The following is a 14,547-nucleotide window of genomic DNA, read 5'->3' on the forward strand; positions in this document are numbered from 1 at the left end:
TTTTGACTTGGGACTCCCTGATGATCTTAACTTAAGGCATAGCTCTATCCAGGAAATATTTCTTCTAGTTTCAGTAAATTTTACTAGAAACCGGTTTTTTGTTTTGACTTTTGTTTCCCTTTGAAAACAGTGTGAAGTTGCTCCAAGGTTCGAGTAGCAGCATAGACACAGCAATTACTGTTCATGTAATGAACAGTTCGCAGAAAGATTCAGAGAGATAATTTCATTAAGTAAATCAATTTCATTTTTGGGAAAAGACACGTTTAGTTGCTTAATTATATAACGATGGTTTCAAACTAATAATATGGCAGAGAGAGTTGGTGACTATCATCGGTTTAAGAAGATGATCTTAAGACTATGATGTTTTTGTAGATAGCTGGAACTATGCTCTACATTGGGTTTATCTATATCAAATGGACGACTTAGAAAAAAATCTGTCGGTGGTGAAATAACTATCGAAGGTTTGGTTCAGAGCCAGCGTTCACAGGATGTTCGTAGCATCACCGTTTGTGTTTGTGTTCTGACCTTAACATCCAATCTGTCACTCAATCGCTCTGTTTGTCTTTTTTCACTCTGATGCACATGGATAACCTAAAAAGTTGCAAACGACAATGGTGAAGCGTGGCTCAATAGTTATATCTTACAAGTCCTTGGAGACCACTGTAATAACGTTGAAAGTTCACTGGTTGCTTCACGCATCTGCAAGTTTGTGTGAATGAAGCGAATAATTTCTCGTTAACCGCTCATCACATGACTCAGTCTCGAAGTTATAACAGCTTTGTGAAGAGATGGTCTCTTGTACTGATATCAGCAGTTGCACATTTCATGTAACAATGCATGCCATAAACAAAACAAGAAGGAGCGTTGTACATGGGGAAAACAGTTGGTGTAGTGAAAGGAAGATTGATTCAAGAATAGGCACTACTGCAATCCTTCTTTACTCACTGTGTCATGTTTACCTCATCGTTTGAACCTCTATTAGAACAAGGAACCTCAAACACTTCTATTGAAGTCTGTGTACATGAAAAACAATACATGTTGTTTTACAAATACGTAAATAGCAAAGGCATCAATTTTCCACGTGTTTCAAACGCATGTGCATTGCCATAATTTAAAGCTCCACAATCGCATGTTACGCGTATCTAGCTCTTTCAGTCGATTTTTCCTCTTCATGATTTCATATCTGTTTTCAGGGTTAGCACCAGTAGCAATGATCATGCCCAACTTACATTTCTTCCTTGAAGTTGTTTAATTGACATGGCCTTGTTGATTCAAGCACATTCATCAATATTCTTGCTCTGGGTTTCGTCACTTGAATGTGCACACTAACTTGTGTTACGCGTTCAGTCGACCGATTCCATACGTTTTCCTAGGTTTTCCACCTCCTCAGGTACTTCAGTGTTTACACTGTTCACTTCAAATATCATTTTACTTCTCCACTGTGATGTAAAGTTCCTTTCTGAGACGTTTAGCTTGTTATCGAAATTGACTTTCGATCTCCTAAAGCCACAAGCAATAACTTTGCCTGGTCATCACACATACATATTTCATGCAGATCATTTGTTTCTCTGGGCGACTTTTTGCTATTCCAATCAGCAACAAAAAGTTTTCATTATTTTTGCGGTGGCATATTATCTTTCTCTGAATCGTCTTTTTAATCTTTTTAAGATCATCCGCTAGGCACTGTTCAGAGTGTGATTGATTCACATCAGCCATTGCAACTGTCACAAAATCCTAACAGCTACTGACTGTGAGTGGGTTTAGTTTTACGCCGCACTCAGCAATATTCCAGCTATATGCCGGCGTTCTGTAAAGAATCCATGCACTCCAGCAATCGATCTGACTTGTTACGTTTAACAATGTGCCCTGACATACAATGTAAGAAACCCCCTGTGAACCAGCAAAACAGAACAAAGACAAGTCTAAAACATTCAGATATTGTATTAAGCAAGAGAGCAAGTTATACAAAGTCAGTTTCACAATATCGATTTCAAATACAATTCAAGTGAGACAAAATCTAAGGCAATGGGTCACAAAATATAATATGGCAAACTCACAAAAGTCTTTGTGCGAGAGAGAAACAGTTAAGCAGAATGTAACTCTGTGAGCGGTCTGACAGCGGCTAATGTTGATTCAAGCGTGAACGGATTTGTTGGCGATGTAAACTCCAGTGTCCTTGTCTCAACATGGCAACCAACTTTTTTTATATATATTCAATCATTTCCCGAAAATTCGGGCACATACGACCATCGCCAACACTGTAGAATGCTCTAGCAGTCTCCAGGAAGTAACGTCAAGTCAGGGAGCCAGAGTCACTGAGAATCGCCATGCCTCATTCCATGATTTCACCACTGAAGAACTTCAGCAACCATATGAATGGTAGAATAGGCCTTCAGCAACACATGCTTGCCATAAAAGGCGACTATGCTTGTCGTAAGACGCGACTAATGGGATCTTGGTTGACACGTGAGGTCTTCTCTGACGCTGTACATTAGAAACACATCAATTTTTTTAAATCAAAATATTTTGCAGAAAGAAACTTTTGAATACTACTTCATTTGTGGATACTAGACGATCCGCGCGCAACGGAACCGGCTGATGATTTCCCAAAGTGCCAAAATGTGGACAATACGTAACGTTAAGTGAGTGAGTTTAGTTTTACGCCGCACTCAACAATATAAATAATTGAGTCTGGACCAGACAATCCAGTGATCAACAACATGAGCATCGATCTGCGCAATTGGGAACGATGACGTGTCAACTAAGTTAGCGAGCCTGACCACCCGATCCCGTTAGTCGCCTCTTACGACAAGCATTTCATGGCAAGCATGGATTGCTAAAGGCCTATTCTACCCCGAGACCTTCATGGTTCCGTAACTTTAAGTTTAAGATGACAGTACTCAAATGTCGACGACTCTTGCCCACGTTTTTATTTTATTTTTTCTATGATTCTCACCATTATGAGATGACCGGTACCTAAGTACTTCATGCAGATTTCTTTAACTGAACGGAACGTATCGGAACCGTTACGTTTTGTACTTGAGATTACACTTCACGAGTAAACACTGGTTCTTGTACGCTTGGCTGTGGAAGCCGCAGTTGGCTGAATGGGTTAAATGGCCGAGTGAAAGGGTGCCTCACTAGCTCTAGGAGTGTGCGCTCGAATCCCGGATGGGACTCCAGTCTAACAAATGTGCTAGAATCGGTACTTCAGGGAGAAAGTACAAAGTCCAAATGTAAGATACGCTACATGAGACGATTTGACCACTTACTAAATGACATTCGGCGTATTCACGGCATGGACCGTATTAAATGACGAAAGACACAAAATCTGTTATTCTTATTAATTATTTAGTACCACGATGGCAGTTTATTCCCATCACTACTGTTTTACAAAATCTGACATCCATTCATTATACAACATGTTTATCTCAAGCACGAGGGAGTACTCCTAAGTTCATAACAGTTTCACTGATTCGATAGCATCTGAAATCCAGTTCGTATTTCACTTCTCACGAGCTGCCGGTATAACGTCAAATGTGCCAATGTAAGAGATAACGACATAAATATTTCATTATATAGTGTTTCTTGTCGCTTGTATTTTTACTTTTTATACTTTTTCATTCTCTTCCCACAGTAGTTACTCCTGTTATATCTTCCTACGCAACCTCCCGGTCATCGAGAAATCCTCTTGCGGCAAAAACTCGCAACAGGAAGTATCCCCCTTGTTACTATCCAATCAGAACACGCCTTAAAGGTCACATAAACTGTAATAGGGTACAAATGCAAAATCGCTTGCTGACATCGTTATAAATGAAATCCCGTCATTAAAACTGCTCATTTCGATCTTTAATTACCTTAAATCAACCTTTTTGTCAACAGTGCACAATTCTCAGCCGCAAGCGAAATTTCAACCAATCAGAGCGTCTCCGTGACGTAATTGTAGGTATAGAAATGAGGGTCTGTGCAGTATTCATCTACATTTCAGGGGTTAAACTATTTCGTTTACAGGTTTGTACAAACCTGAAATCGCGAAAGCTGTTGTGAAAAATGAAAGCTATATGTTCTCACAAATCTACTATGACTTAGTTTTGTCTCCTGCTTTGACTAGTTTTTGAGTTACAACCCTTGTTTTCATAGACGATTCTGTCAAAATCACTTGGTGTCACTAGGTTGTAATCCGTGTTAGGTGGTATAAACCTACGCGTTGTTTGTTATCATTCACTTGATACTCAGTTAATGAATTTATAACAGGTATAATTAGTGGTAACGCCACTTAGATTATCCGACAAAGGCCCCCCATTTGGCATTTCTTGTGTCTGAATCGATCAAAGGATTAACCGATAACACGCTGATTGAGTAATTAGTTTTATACGGATTTAAATGGGGGATTTGTCAAAAGGTAGTGTTTTTGTATATGTACATTTACTGATCTATACTGAATACACTCTGTCGTGTCTGTGTCTATGTAAAAACAACATCCTTCCTTCAAAGGATTAACCGCCAATACATTGATTCATTGCTCATTATTGGCTAACTAAATTACTTTATTAAACGAATGACGCACATTATGCAATTGGTTACTAGGCGTGCTGTCTTGGGACTATACAGCAATGTGAAAAACCTGAAACGATACATTTCGTATGTCGACACATCACTTGGGAAATCTGCAGATGAATTATATATCACTCGTTTTTGTGGATATTGATGGATACATTCCTCGAACAAGGTAAGAGCCTGACATAACTATAACTTTAATTTGTTTTAATTTTAATATTTGCGTTTTGTTTTTTATTAAGTTGTCGTAACTTTCAACAGAATCATTGTTTTCGTCGTGAAGTTGTAATGATACAGACGACATACACTATGGCGTGCGTGCGAATTATGATTCATATAGGCAAACTATAAAATGTCTAGATATTACATACCTGTTATACATTCGCAGATCGCTTTTTTCTGTTGAGTTTCAAAATCCATACAAATATGATTATTAAGTTATTTGGATCATGAGACCAAATATAAAGACGTATTTTCACTTCGACCCCGACCTCGCTTGTGTTATGTTACAGGTTGTGTCATGCAAACTCCTTTTGGCCATGATTCAAATACATATTTAACTACTACCAGAAAGTAGTTTCGAGTTTCTAACGTGATGAAAACAAACCATAATCTCAATAATTCAAATGGACTTCAGTCCGTGACTTCACGATTTTCACAAATTGCGGCGCCCTGTCTAAAGATAAATGCTATTTAAGTTTCTTTTCACCGACTTACAAAATTAAAATTACTTTTCACTGGTAGTGAAGTATGCATTTTATTGATGGACATTAGGATTTTACATGACAATGCTTATAACATAACAATTTCACTCTTGGAATCGAGGCGGGGGCCGATGTAATATTGCTTACGATAATATTGGAACTTCGACCACAACCTCGCGTCCGAGGAAGAAAGCGTTATGTTCATGCAAAATCCTTTTGGTCAGCAATGTTTAGTAAGCAGTCTATATTTTATAAACTCGATGAAACTTGAACTCCCATGGCCACTTTCTGTCCTGGAGGCGTGGTAGGGTGCGAACCATCCGATTTAGTATATACCACAGGCTTCCACAACGCTCGCTTCGTACACACAAACAACCAATTTAAGCACAAACTACGGGGTCCGGTGGAAATCTGTGCATAGTGACACCATCATAGACCCTAAGGAGCAATTGACGGCAATACAACAATTCGGCATATCTCCCTTGACTTCGAGAAACCAGCAAAATGACGAGCTTCCTACACATTTAATATATAACTAACTGGAATGACGAGCTTCCTACACATTTTATATATAACTAACTGCTAAGCGTTCTTTTACGCCACTTCCGGTTCTCTGGCGACAGTGTTAGGTAACCGTGCCTGTGGTTTCGCTTTGCGGGCGAGAGAGAAGCAGACGGCTTTTTAGCAACTTTTAAGCGCTTGGTATTAATTAACCACAACGGGATTTTTTAATATGGTGTTTCGTTTATGACTAACCAGAAGTCTTTCATATGCAGTGATAAAAAGAGTACCAAAAATTGAGTTTAGTGGTCATTTGAATAGACTTTGCTCCAATATGACGACCCCATGGAGTTCATCAACATGCGAAGGAAGGATTTCACGTTTAACTGAAAATCAGATACAGGCGATAGAGAGTGCAGGGATCAATCGCCATGATGTGTTTGTAGAAACAAAAACTGGTAGTGGCAAGTTTTCCCGATGTATTCGGAAATTACCGAGATCTTGCGAATGATCACTCTTGAAACAACGTCTCTGATTGCACAATTAAACGCCTGAACGCCTCCAATCGCGAGTCTTGAACACTCGCACCATGAAAGGGCCGTATTAGAACAGAGGTTATGTTGGAAGATATGACAGGAGTAACCTCTGTGGGAAGAGACTGATACTTTATATGCTTTTGAAAAATTGTCATGGACAGGAAACGTAAACAAACAATTATCAGATGTCACCTGATCTGTATATCTTAATAGAGTTGTGCATAATAAAAACACATAATGAAACACTTACCATTATTTCTAAGATGCTTCGGCGAAAGATCAAAGGCGCCGACAATACTTTATCAGACGATAATGTACGTGCACTTGTTGCATTACGTCACAATGTGTTGACGTTACAGCGCCATTCCAGTCTGCCACCTCGTGATCGAACTTTTATGCATTACGTCACAATGTAACTGACGTCACGATGGATGTCAGCTGTCATCGCCTCGTACAGCCTTCCACAGTAGACTGCTTCGTCGCATCCCGTGTCTTGGATTGCAGTTGCACCACACAGCCAACATCACAGTAGAAACATTACGTTTATGTTTTCCGACGGATAAAATGTCTCATACTTCGACTCAAACTCTGACAGAGGCACGCCAATGTTGGCAATGTTTACATTCCCACAATGCAATCGTGGAATGTCGCTTGACTTGTCAGCTTCCTCTGAATGTACTGATCTAAACTTTCGTTGGTAGTAGAAATGAGACGGCCATGTTGCCTTGTATGGTTTAAGAGAATCACGGATGAAATGAAAATGATCTAGAGAAGATATTTAACCCGAACATCACCAAACTGTTCATCATTTGTTTTTCTAGTAAGCTTTGTCTTAACGTAGGGGGCTGACACGTTAAAAAAAACAGCGCGTCAGTTAGCCCTGTGCGAGGATGCTTAATTTAGGTCACAGACACCGTCGTTTGTTTTCTGGCATAGATTAATCGAAATTAGGCTTAGAAGTTAAAGGTCACATGCAACGTAAAACACAACTTTGCAGATTCTGATACCTTTCGGTATGCACTTACCGAAACAAACCATAAAAAATGGCAATTCAACCTATAAAGTTGAAAAAAAAACGCGATGAAAAAAAGCCCGCGAAATCGGAGTTCAAACGTTTCACTAAATTCCCCCCAGAAAACTGGTTTCAAACTGGGGGAAAACTGGTTTCAAAAGCTGTGCTGCGCTGCGTCCATAACGCATGCGCAGTGAATAGGTTCGCGGAGCTTGAAACAGTATGCATGCCCAGCGTCTGAGGTCGTGAGCAGTAGTCTAATCTTGGTTGTGTACACAAACAAGTACATAATCTACTTGTTACGTAAAAAACCTTGTTGATTGTGGTAAGCAGTCTCTGTCACAGAGAAAGCTCAGTGTCTGGTTTATTCACACCTATATGTCTGCCTGCCTGTCTGCTAAAGACAACATGCAATACACAGCTTCAATCATTGACCATGTGCATTTTGAACTTAACACCTATCAGGCTATACGACATAAAGAAAATAAGATGATTTATGACTCGTGCACCCGAGTCCCGTCTCTGCCACATTATATAACTAGGCACGTGTGATACACATGACATGTTTTTATGTCTGTGGGTTGCAAACAAACTACATTCATTTTTTTTCGGATGACTGGATCTGACGGAAACTGGTGCAAACTCTTGTCAGTCCTGCTTTGTACTTGGACGAACGACAGTTTCCAGTTCACCATCTCTGCTGAGATAATTTTTGACTGGATCGAGCGCAAATTCAGAGAACATGTATTTTCCAAACCCAACATCTCTATATACATTCTTCATGGATAACGACTTCTTTCAGTGTATGTGATTTTGTTTGACAACAGTGTATGAATCCACACTGAAACGACGCATCAAGTACACAAAAATAAGTTGTTATCCATAAAGAATCTCACTTTCTTGTGACTGGCCATACTTCTAAAATGCCCATCAAACAGATCATCTTTCTGTACACACAATGAACCCTCAGCATATCAGCAAACGAAACAGAGAATCGGAAGCCGTCGTCACACTTGAGTGCATATCCACCCGCTATGACTGGGTTCGGTCTCCCGAGGGCTTCGTTTCTGGGGAAGTAGGCCCAAGTACAAAATATTGCACTTTCGAATCGCGATTGTACGCTTATAATTGTGTTTATTTGGGGTTTTTTTAAAGCAGCAATGTATATTATATGTCATAAATAAGTGAAAAATGTGTTTTAATTATGTTTGACTTTTTGGTTGCGTGTGACCTTTAATGTTTGTTTCTGGATCTTTGGCATAGAGAATTTGAAAATGCTCCAAACTCATTTTTGAATTATATTATGGCAGTCTAAGTAAACTTATCCTCAGTACTTTTCGTTACACTCCAGTCAGTGGTGGAGTGTAACGAAATACACTGAGACTAAGTGTACTTAGACTGATTTTATGGATGCTTCTCGTGACATAAAGGGACACAACTCTAGGGAGCGCCTCTTAGGGAGGTATCTTGTAACATGGAGTGCTTGTAATTCATAATTCAATCTCACAGAATGACTGTAACAACATTATATTTTTTCTGTTGATCTAGTGTAGTCCAATGTCATTCGTTCTGACGGAATTAACATCAGTGACACCAAACTTTTTAAATGAGTTTGTTTATCCGTGTAAAATAACTTCTCCCTTAGTCACGGAATGTCATTCGCGAGACAGGTTAAACAAGTCTTCAGGTAAGGGGATTGTAAGGTGATAATGAACATGCAGACATGTACATATGCCACATCGTTCACTGATAAGCAGCCGCGATGAAGATGCGTTGTAAAATAGCTGACGTTAGTGGAGATTTGTGGATCTTTGCCTGATAATAGCGTCTGTAAACACGGTCGACAGCTGAGAAGGGGTCCTGGCGCTGAAGACGTGACTTCACATGACGTATCACATGAAGCTGGCACCCCCACTGGACTAGCGCTCAGTTTCTGAATTGTAGTGACAAACAATCCCATTTAAATTGAAAAGTAGCCGCAGTGAAATGGGATATTCAGAACCTCAGTAAATCTAGACTTGCTTCATTAGGGGCTTGGATGGGGCATTGCAGGGTGACGGTGTATTAGTATGTCTCACAGTCCTTGAACCACATTAATTTGCCTAAAGCCTTGCAATGCTAAAGCCTTAAACATGTTAAAACGGCATAGATGCGGAGCGAATAATGTTGCTCGCCAACGGTCTAATTACGAAACCAAGATGCAAATTGGTCAGCACCCGCTCCCTCGACCGTGACGGACAAAGGGACTGGGCTACTGTCCACATTAGCAGAATTTCTACACCATAAACAGTCAAGAGGCCGGATGCCCATCACATATGCCATTATTTTAAAATGGCCATGGTATTCCTTGTCTGATTGTAACAAAATATCCCAGCAGTGTAGTTTTTTCTGATGCCTGGATGGTATAGTGACTGATCCAATTTGATCCTGTTACTGCGTTTTTTACCTCTATATTTAATCATGTCATGTGAAAATATGATGTTTACAGGCACATTGCAAGCCATTTGTTTCATATAAGTCCAAAAGATTGCAAAGCTTTATATTTAGGGATGGCCCAGCTGTCATAGCAAAAATCATACGTAACTTTTGGTAGCTATGGTAGCTACCCTGGTTTATTATCTATGATAATAAAAGCACACAGTTGATTTATTTGAATTCGTAAACTAAAAACAACGACTTTGCCACTGGTAGAGAAATCAGAAAAAACTGATTACACCTATTTACCCAAGTACACAGCAAATACCTGTGTGTATTTCTTATGTAACAACGAAGTTCCTTGGTATCCTCAAAAAAGTTTCGGCCCATAAGTGTTTTCAGGCTACATGCGACACAGAGATTACATCTTCCTTGCTGTAACTCGCGTTTGATGGTATAAACCTAAACGTGTTATTTGTCATCATTCACTTGATGGTCAGTTAATGAATTTATGACAGGTATAATTAGTGGTAACACCACTCAGATTACTCAACAAAGGTTCCCATTTGGCATTTCTCCTGTCTGGAGCAAATACTCAGCATTATAAATTAAGGTCTGTAGTGGCAAATGTATTGTATGTTATATAATATGTGCATGTAAGTGATGCAAGAGGGTTTATCAACTGAGGTGCAAAAACAAAAATTGATCAAAGGACTAACCGATAACACATACTTTTATCTTCTACAGCGGATCTGTCAAAAATCAGTGTGTGTAGATGTACTAATCTACACCCTGTCGAAAAGTATGACTGTAAAAACAACATCCTCCCTTCATTATTGGTAACTAAATTACTTAGAATGGCGAACATCATACAGTTAGTTTCCAGGTGTGCTATCTCGGGTGACCAGTGAGAGGTTTATCAGGTTTTCACCAGTGTGAAAGACCTGAAACGATGTGTCACTTTTTCGCAAATTAGACTGTTGTAAGACACATGACATAGAGCAGGATTATTTACCAGCTGCAGATGAATGGAATATCGTTCTTTTATGTGGATATTGATGGATACAATCCTGAACAAGGTAGTAGCCTGACATTGTTGCTATAACATTAGTCTGATTTACGTTCATTATTTGCATTTTGTTTTGATTCATTTGTTGTAGCATTCAGCAGAATCTGTATGACAGAAAACACACACTAGATCGCGCATAGGGCCTGTGTGAAATAAGGTCGACCACATTGGCAGTCTATACAATATTTAGATGTTACAGTCATGTTAGAAATTTACTATAAGTGTAAGCAGACCATGTGTTCTTTTATTAATTTTCAAAATCATACAAATATGACAATAAACTAATTTGGGTTATGAGACAAAATATAAAGACGTACATTGGCTTCGTTATTTTTCCGTCCTAATAGTTTTTAACCATATCTACCACTGGCAGATGATTAACCTTCAAAGTGTTTCATTTGGTTTCATAATACATTTGCAATGAAGTAAAAATGACTTCACCTTAGTTGATCTGTCTATAATTAAACTCTCAATTGCGCATACGGGCTGACATTGTTGCTATAACTTTCGTCTGTCTTAAATTTAATATTTGCAGTTTGTATTAATTTATTTCTTGTAGCATTCAGCAGAATCTGTATTACAGAAAACATGCACTAGGTCGCAAATAGGGTGAGAGTGAAATATGATTCACGTTGGCAAGCTATACAGTGTTTAGATATTAAAATCATGTTAGAAATTCACTGTAAGTATAAGCAGACCATGTGGGTTTTTTATTTACATTCAAAATGCATACAAATGTGACAAGGAACTAATTAGGTTTATAAGACAAAATATACAGACGTACAGTGACGTCGTAACGTTTTGGGTGTTTTTATACCACTGGCAGATGAGTAAATTTCAAGGTGTTTGATTTGTTTTAATAATAACAAAGTAAAATGACTTCACGTTTGTTGATCAGTCTACACATAAACTATCAATTGCGCATATGGGTGGCGCAGCAGAGATCACGAACCAGTCACGAATTCTGGGATATCATCCGGGTACTCACGGGAGAAAAACAATAACAAACAAAACCACCAGTCCACGGAAATTGCTCTGCATCAGTGCCTCTTTAAATGAAGCAAGTCTAGATTTCCTCAGGTCTAAGTCTCTGGTCTCCTTGGGGCTCTTTTTCAATTAGTCTAGGCACCTTAGTCTAGGCGGTCAAAAGGCATTTGGAAAAATCAGCATGTTCAGATACAATTAACGAAACCTGTTAAAACTCACACTCATCACATGAGAAATATATATGCAGGTGATATTATTTGACTACAATGAAATTAAAGTGAGGGGGGAGGGTACTAGCAGTAGTCTCCGATTTTAGAATTACCACTCATTTCCCTTACAGCCAAACATTATGGATGAAAACTTCTTTATTTCAGACCGAAATCTGTAAAGTTTGTCAGTTTTGTACTTCCCAGTTTCCAGTCTTATTGAGTGCAAAGTTATTTCTGTTTCTATAGTTTTAATAAGTATAAGAAGATGTCTGGTCATCAACTGCTTTAGAATTAATATAATAACCAATATTGTCTAGATAGACCCTGCTGGTAATCACACTGGAAGTTGGTAGTATGAACATAATTTCATCCTCAGAAAATCCTAAAACCTACATTTTATTTTTTCCCAAAGGTGTTACAGTTTTTTATGATTCAGATCTGTGCACCATGGAGGAAAAATACACCTTCTGGTTGTTTGTATCATGACGTAACAGTGGTTCTTGTATTGTTTCAGAGTTTTCAGCACAATGAGTAAAACAAGATTCGAGATGTATGTGAAAGCTGGAAGTGATGGGAAGAATATTGGAGACTGCCCATTCTCTCAGCGCGTCTATATGTACTCACAGCTGAAGATTCCATCAGAACTTGTCACTGTCATACCCATTGACATCACCAACAAATCGGAAGAATTTCTAAAATTGAACCCAGAAGGGAAAGTTCCAGTACTTGTGGACCATGAAAAGAATAAAGTTATTGCGGACTCTGGTGCCATCACAAGTTACATACACGACAGTTTCCCAACTCCAGATCTGCATCAGAATTACAGTGGTCCTGCTGTACAGGCCTCGGGTGGAGTGTTTGGGAAATTGGCTGCTTTATTGAAGAATTCTGACCCAGCCTCCATACCCAAACTGAAGGAAGACCTTGAAAAGGAGCTGAGAACATTAGATGACTACTTGAAATGTGCAGATTGTAAAGACGGGTTCCTTGTGTGTGACAGGATCTGCGAACTTGACTGTTCAATTCTCCCAAAGTTGAGGCATGTGCAGGTTGCTGGGAAGTATTTTCAGGGATTTCAGATCCCAGAGGACTGTGTTGCACTTCTTGACTATATCAGGAAGGGGGAAAGTACAGACGTGTTCAAACAAACCTGCCCCAAGGATGAGGAAATCATTAAGGGCTGGTCAAGACACAACATCATGGTGGTCAAACAGTAGATGCGTAGGATTAATGTTACCTGTGGGTGTCCGGGGTCACAATAGCCAGTATATATTACAGTAAACTGCATTAGTATGCATGCTTATATCATAAGGAACTAAAATTAGTTTTCCTTTTCAGTTTGTTATATATGTAGTCATATATATTTGATGAACAGGCCTTTCAAGGACCAAACATTCAATACTCACCAGTGGCATAAATACTAGGTTTAAATTCCATTGTTACCATATATTGTTCTTTGTTGAAGTTAGTGATATTGCCCATTATGGGCAGGCCTCAATTGTATTTACCATTTGAGCAGTTAGTGGAGAGGATTCTAAATCCTTCATTGGGTATGATCTGTGATAACCATTTATAGTGTTTATGGCCACGATATTGATTATTGATGTATGTGGTGTAAAACCTAAGTCACTCACTCACTAAACCACAGATGTGGTAGAAGGTGACCTCAGTACAAGTAACTCTGACATCTGTATTTTGAAGGCAAATGTAACCAAGGAATGTCTAATGAAAAAATAAAGCTACTCTATTATATTTTTGTACATATGTTATGAGTCCTGTCATTTGTGAGCCAAGGGCATTTCACCAAATCTTTAGGGGTGGTTGGGTAGCCAAGTGATTAGAGTGTTCGCTTATCGTGCCAAAGACAGTTTGAAACCACTCATGGTTACAATGTGCAAAGTCCATTTCTGCTGTCCCCAGCTGGAATATTGCTAAAAGTGGAATAAACCTAAAACTCACTTACTCACTCGCCAAATAAGGATCATTAAAGATATATTCAGCAGATCAAATGACAAATTTGTGATTTCATTTTCCATGTCTGTGTTTAAGCTGTTATGATGCTGTATGGAAACACCCTGAACCATGATAATTTAAGCACAAGGTTTCATTGTGATGTAATGCAAATGTGTTTGATTACGAGGGGGAAGACTAAAATGGCCCAGTGATGCCAAGGCATTGTGACGCAATGCAAAAAGAGCATATTATCGTCTGATCAAGTGCTGTTGGCGCTTTTGATCTTTTACCAAAGCATCTTAGAATGGTTAATAGTAAATCATTGACCTGGTTTTAGACACCTATCTGTACATATTGGCTGAGGGTAAATCAGGGGCCTAGTTTGATACAGCTGGCTGTACTTAATGGCTGAAGATGAATAGGGGGCCTGGTTTGATACACCTACCTGTAATTAATGGTTAATGGAAAATCATTGGCCTGGTTTGAAACACATAGCTGTGCTTAATGGTTAAGAGCAGATCAGGGGCCATGGATTGATACACCTAGCTGTACTTCATGGTTAATGGTAAATCAAGGCAATAGATTGGTACACCTATTTGTACTT

At 39.0% G+C, this 14,547-nt stretch overlaps 1 protein-coding gene across 1 annotated transcript; it reads left to right on the forward strand.

Annotated features, from left to right (window-relative positions):
- The first annotated feature begins 8,959 nt into the window (after window positions 1-8,959).
- On the forward strand, window positions 8,960-13,754 carry LOC137295894 (uncharacterized). Its single transcript, XM_067827460.1, has 2 exons — window positions 8,960-8,997; window positions 12,505-13,754. The coding sequence occupies exons 1-2, from the start codon at window positions 8,963-8,965 to the stop codon at window positions 13,205-13,207; spliced, it is 738 nt and encodes a 245-aa protein (XP_067683561.1). The 5' UTR covers window positions 8,960-8,962; the 3' UTR covers window positions 13,208-13,754.
- The last annotated feature ends 793 nt before the right edge of the window (window positions 13,755-14,547 follow it).

Source organism: Haliotis asinina, chromosome 9 (assembly GCF_037392515.1).
Source record: "Haliotis asinina isolate JCU_RB_2024 chromosome 9, JCU_Hal_asi_v2, whole genome shotgun sequence".
Classification (NCBI taxonomy): Eukaryota; Metazoa; Mollusca; class Gastropoda; order Lepetellida; family Haliotidae; genus Haliotis; species Haliotis asinina.

Coding starts and splice junctions, on each gene's coding strand:
- LOC137295894 (XM_067827460.1), top strand. CDS start 8,963: ATGTCATTCGCGAGACAGGTTAAACAAGTCTTCAG. Junction 8,998..12,504: donor CAGGTTAAACAAGTCTTCAG/GTAAGGGGATTG, acceptor GTATTGTTTCAG/AGTTTTCAGCACAATGAGTA.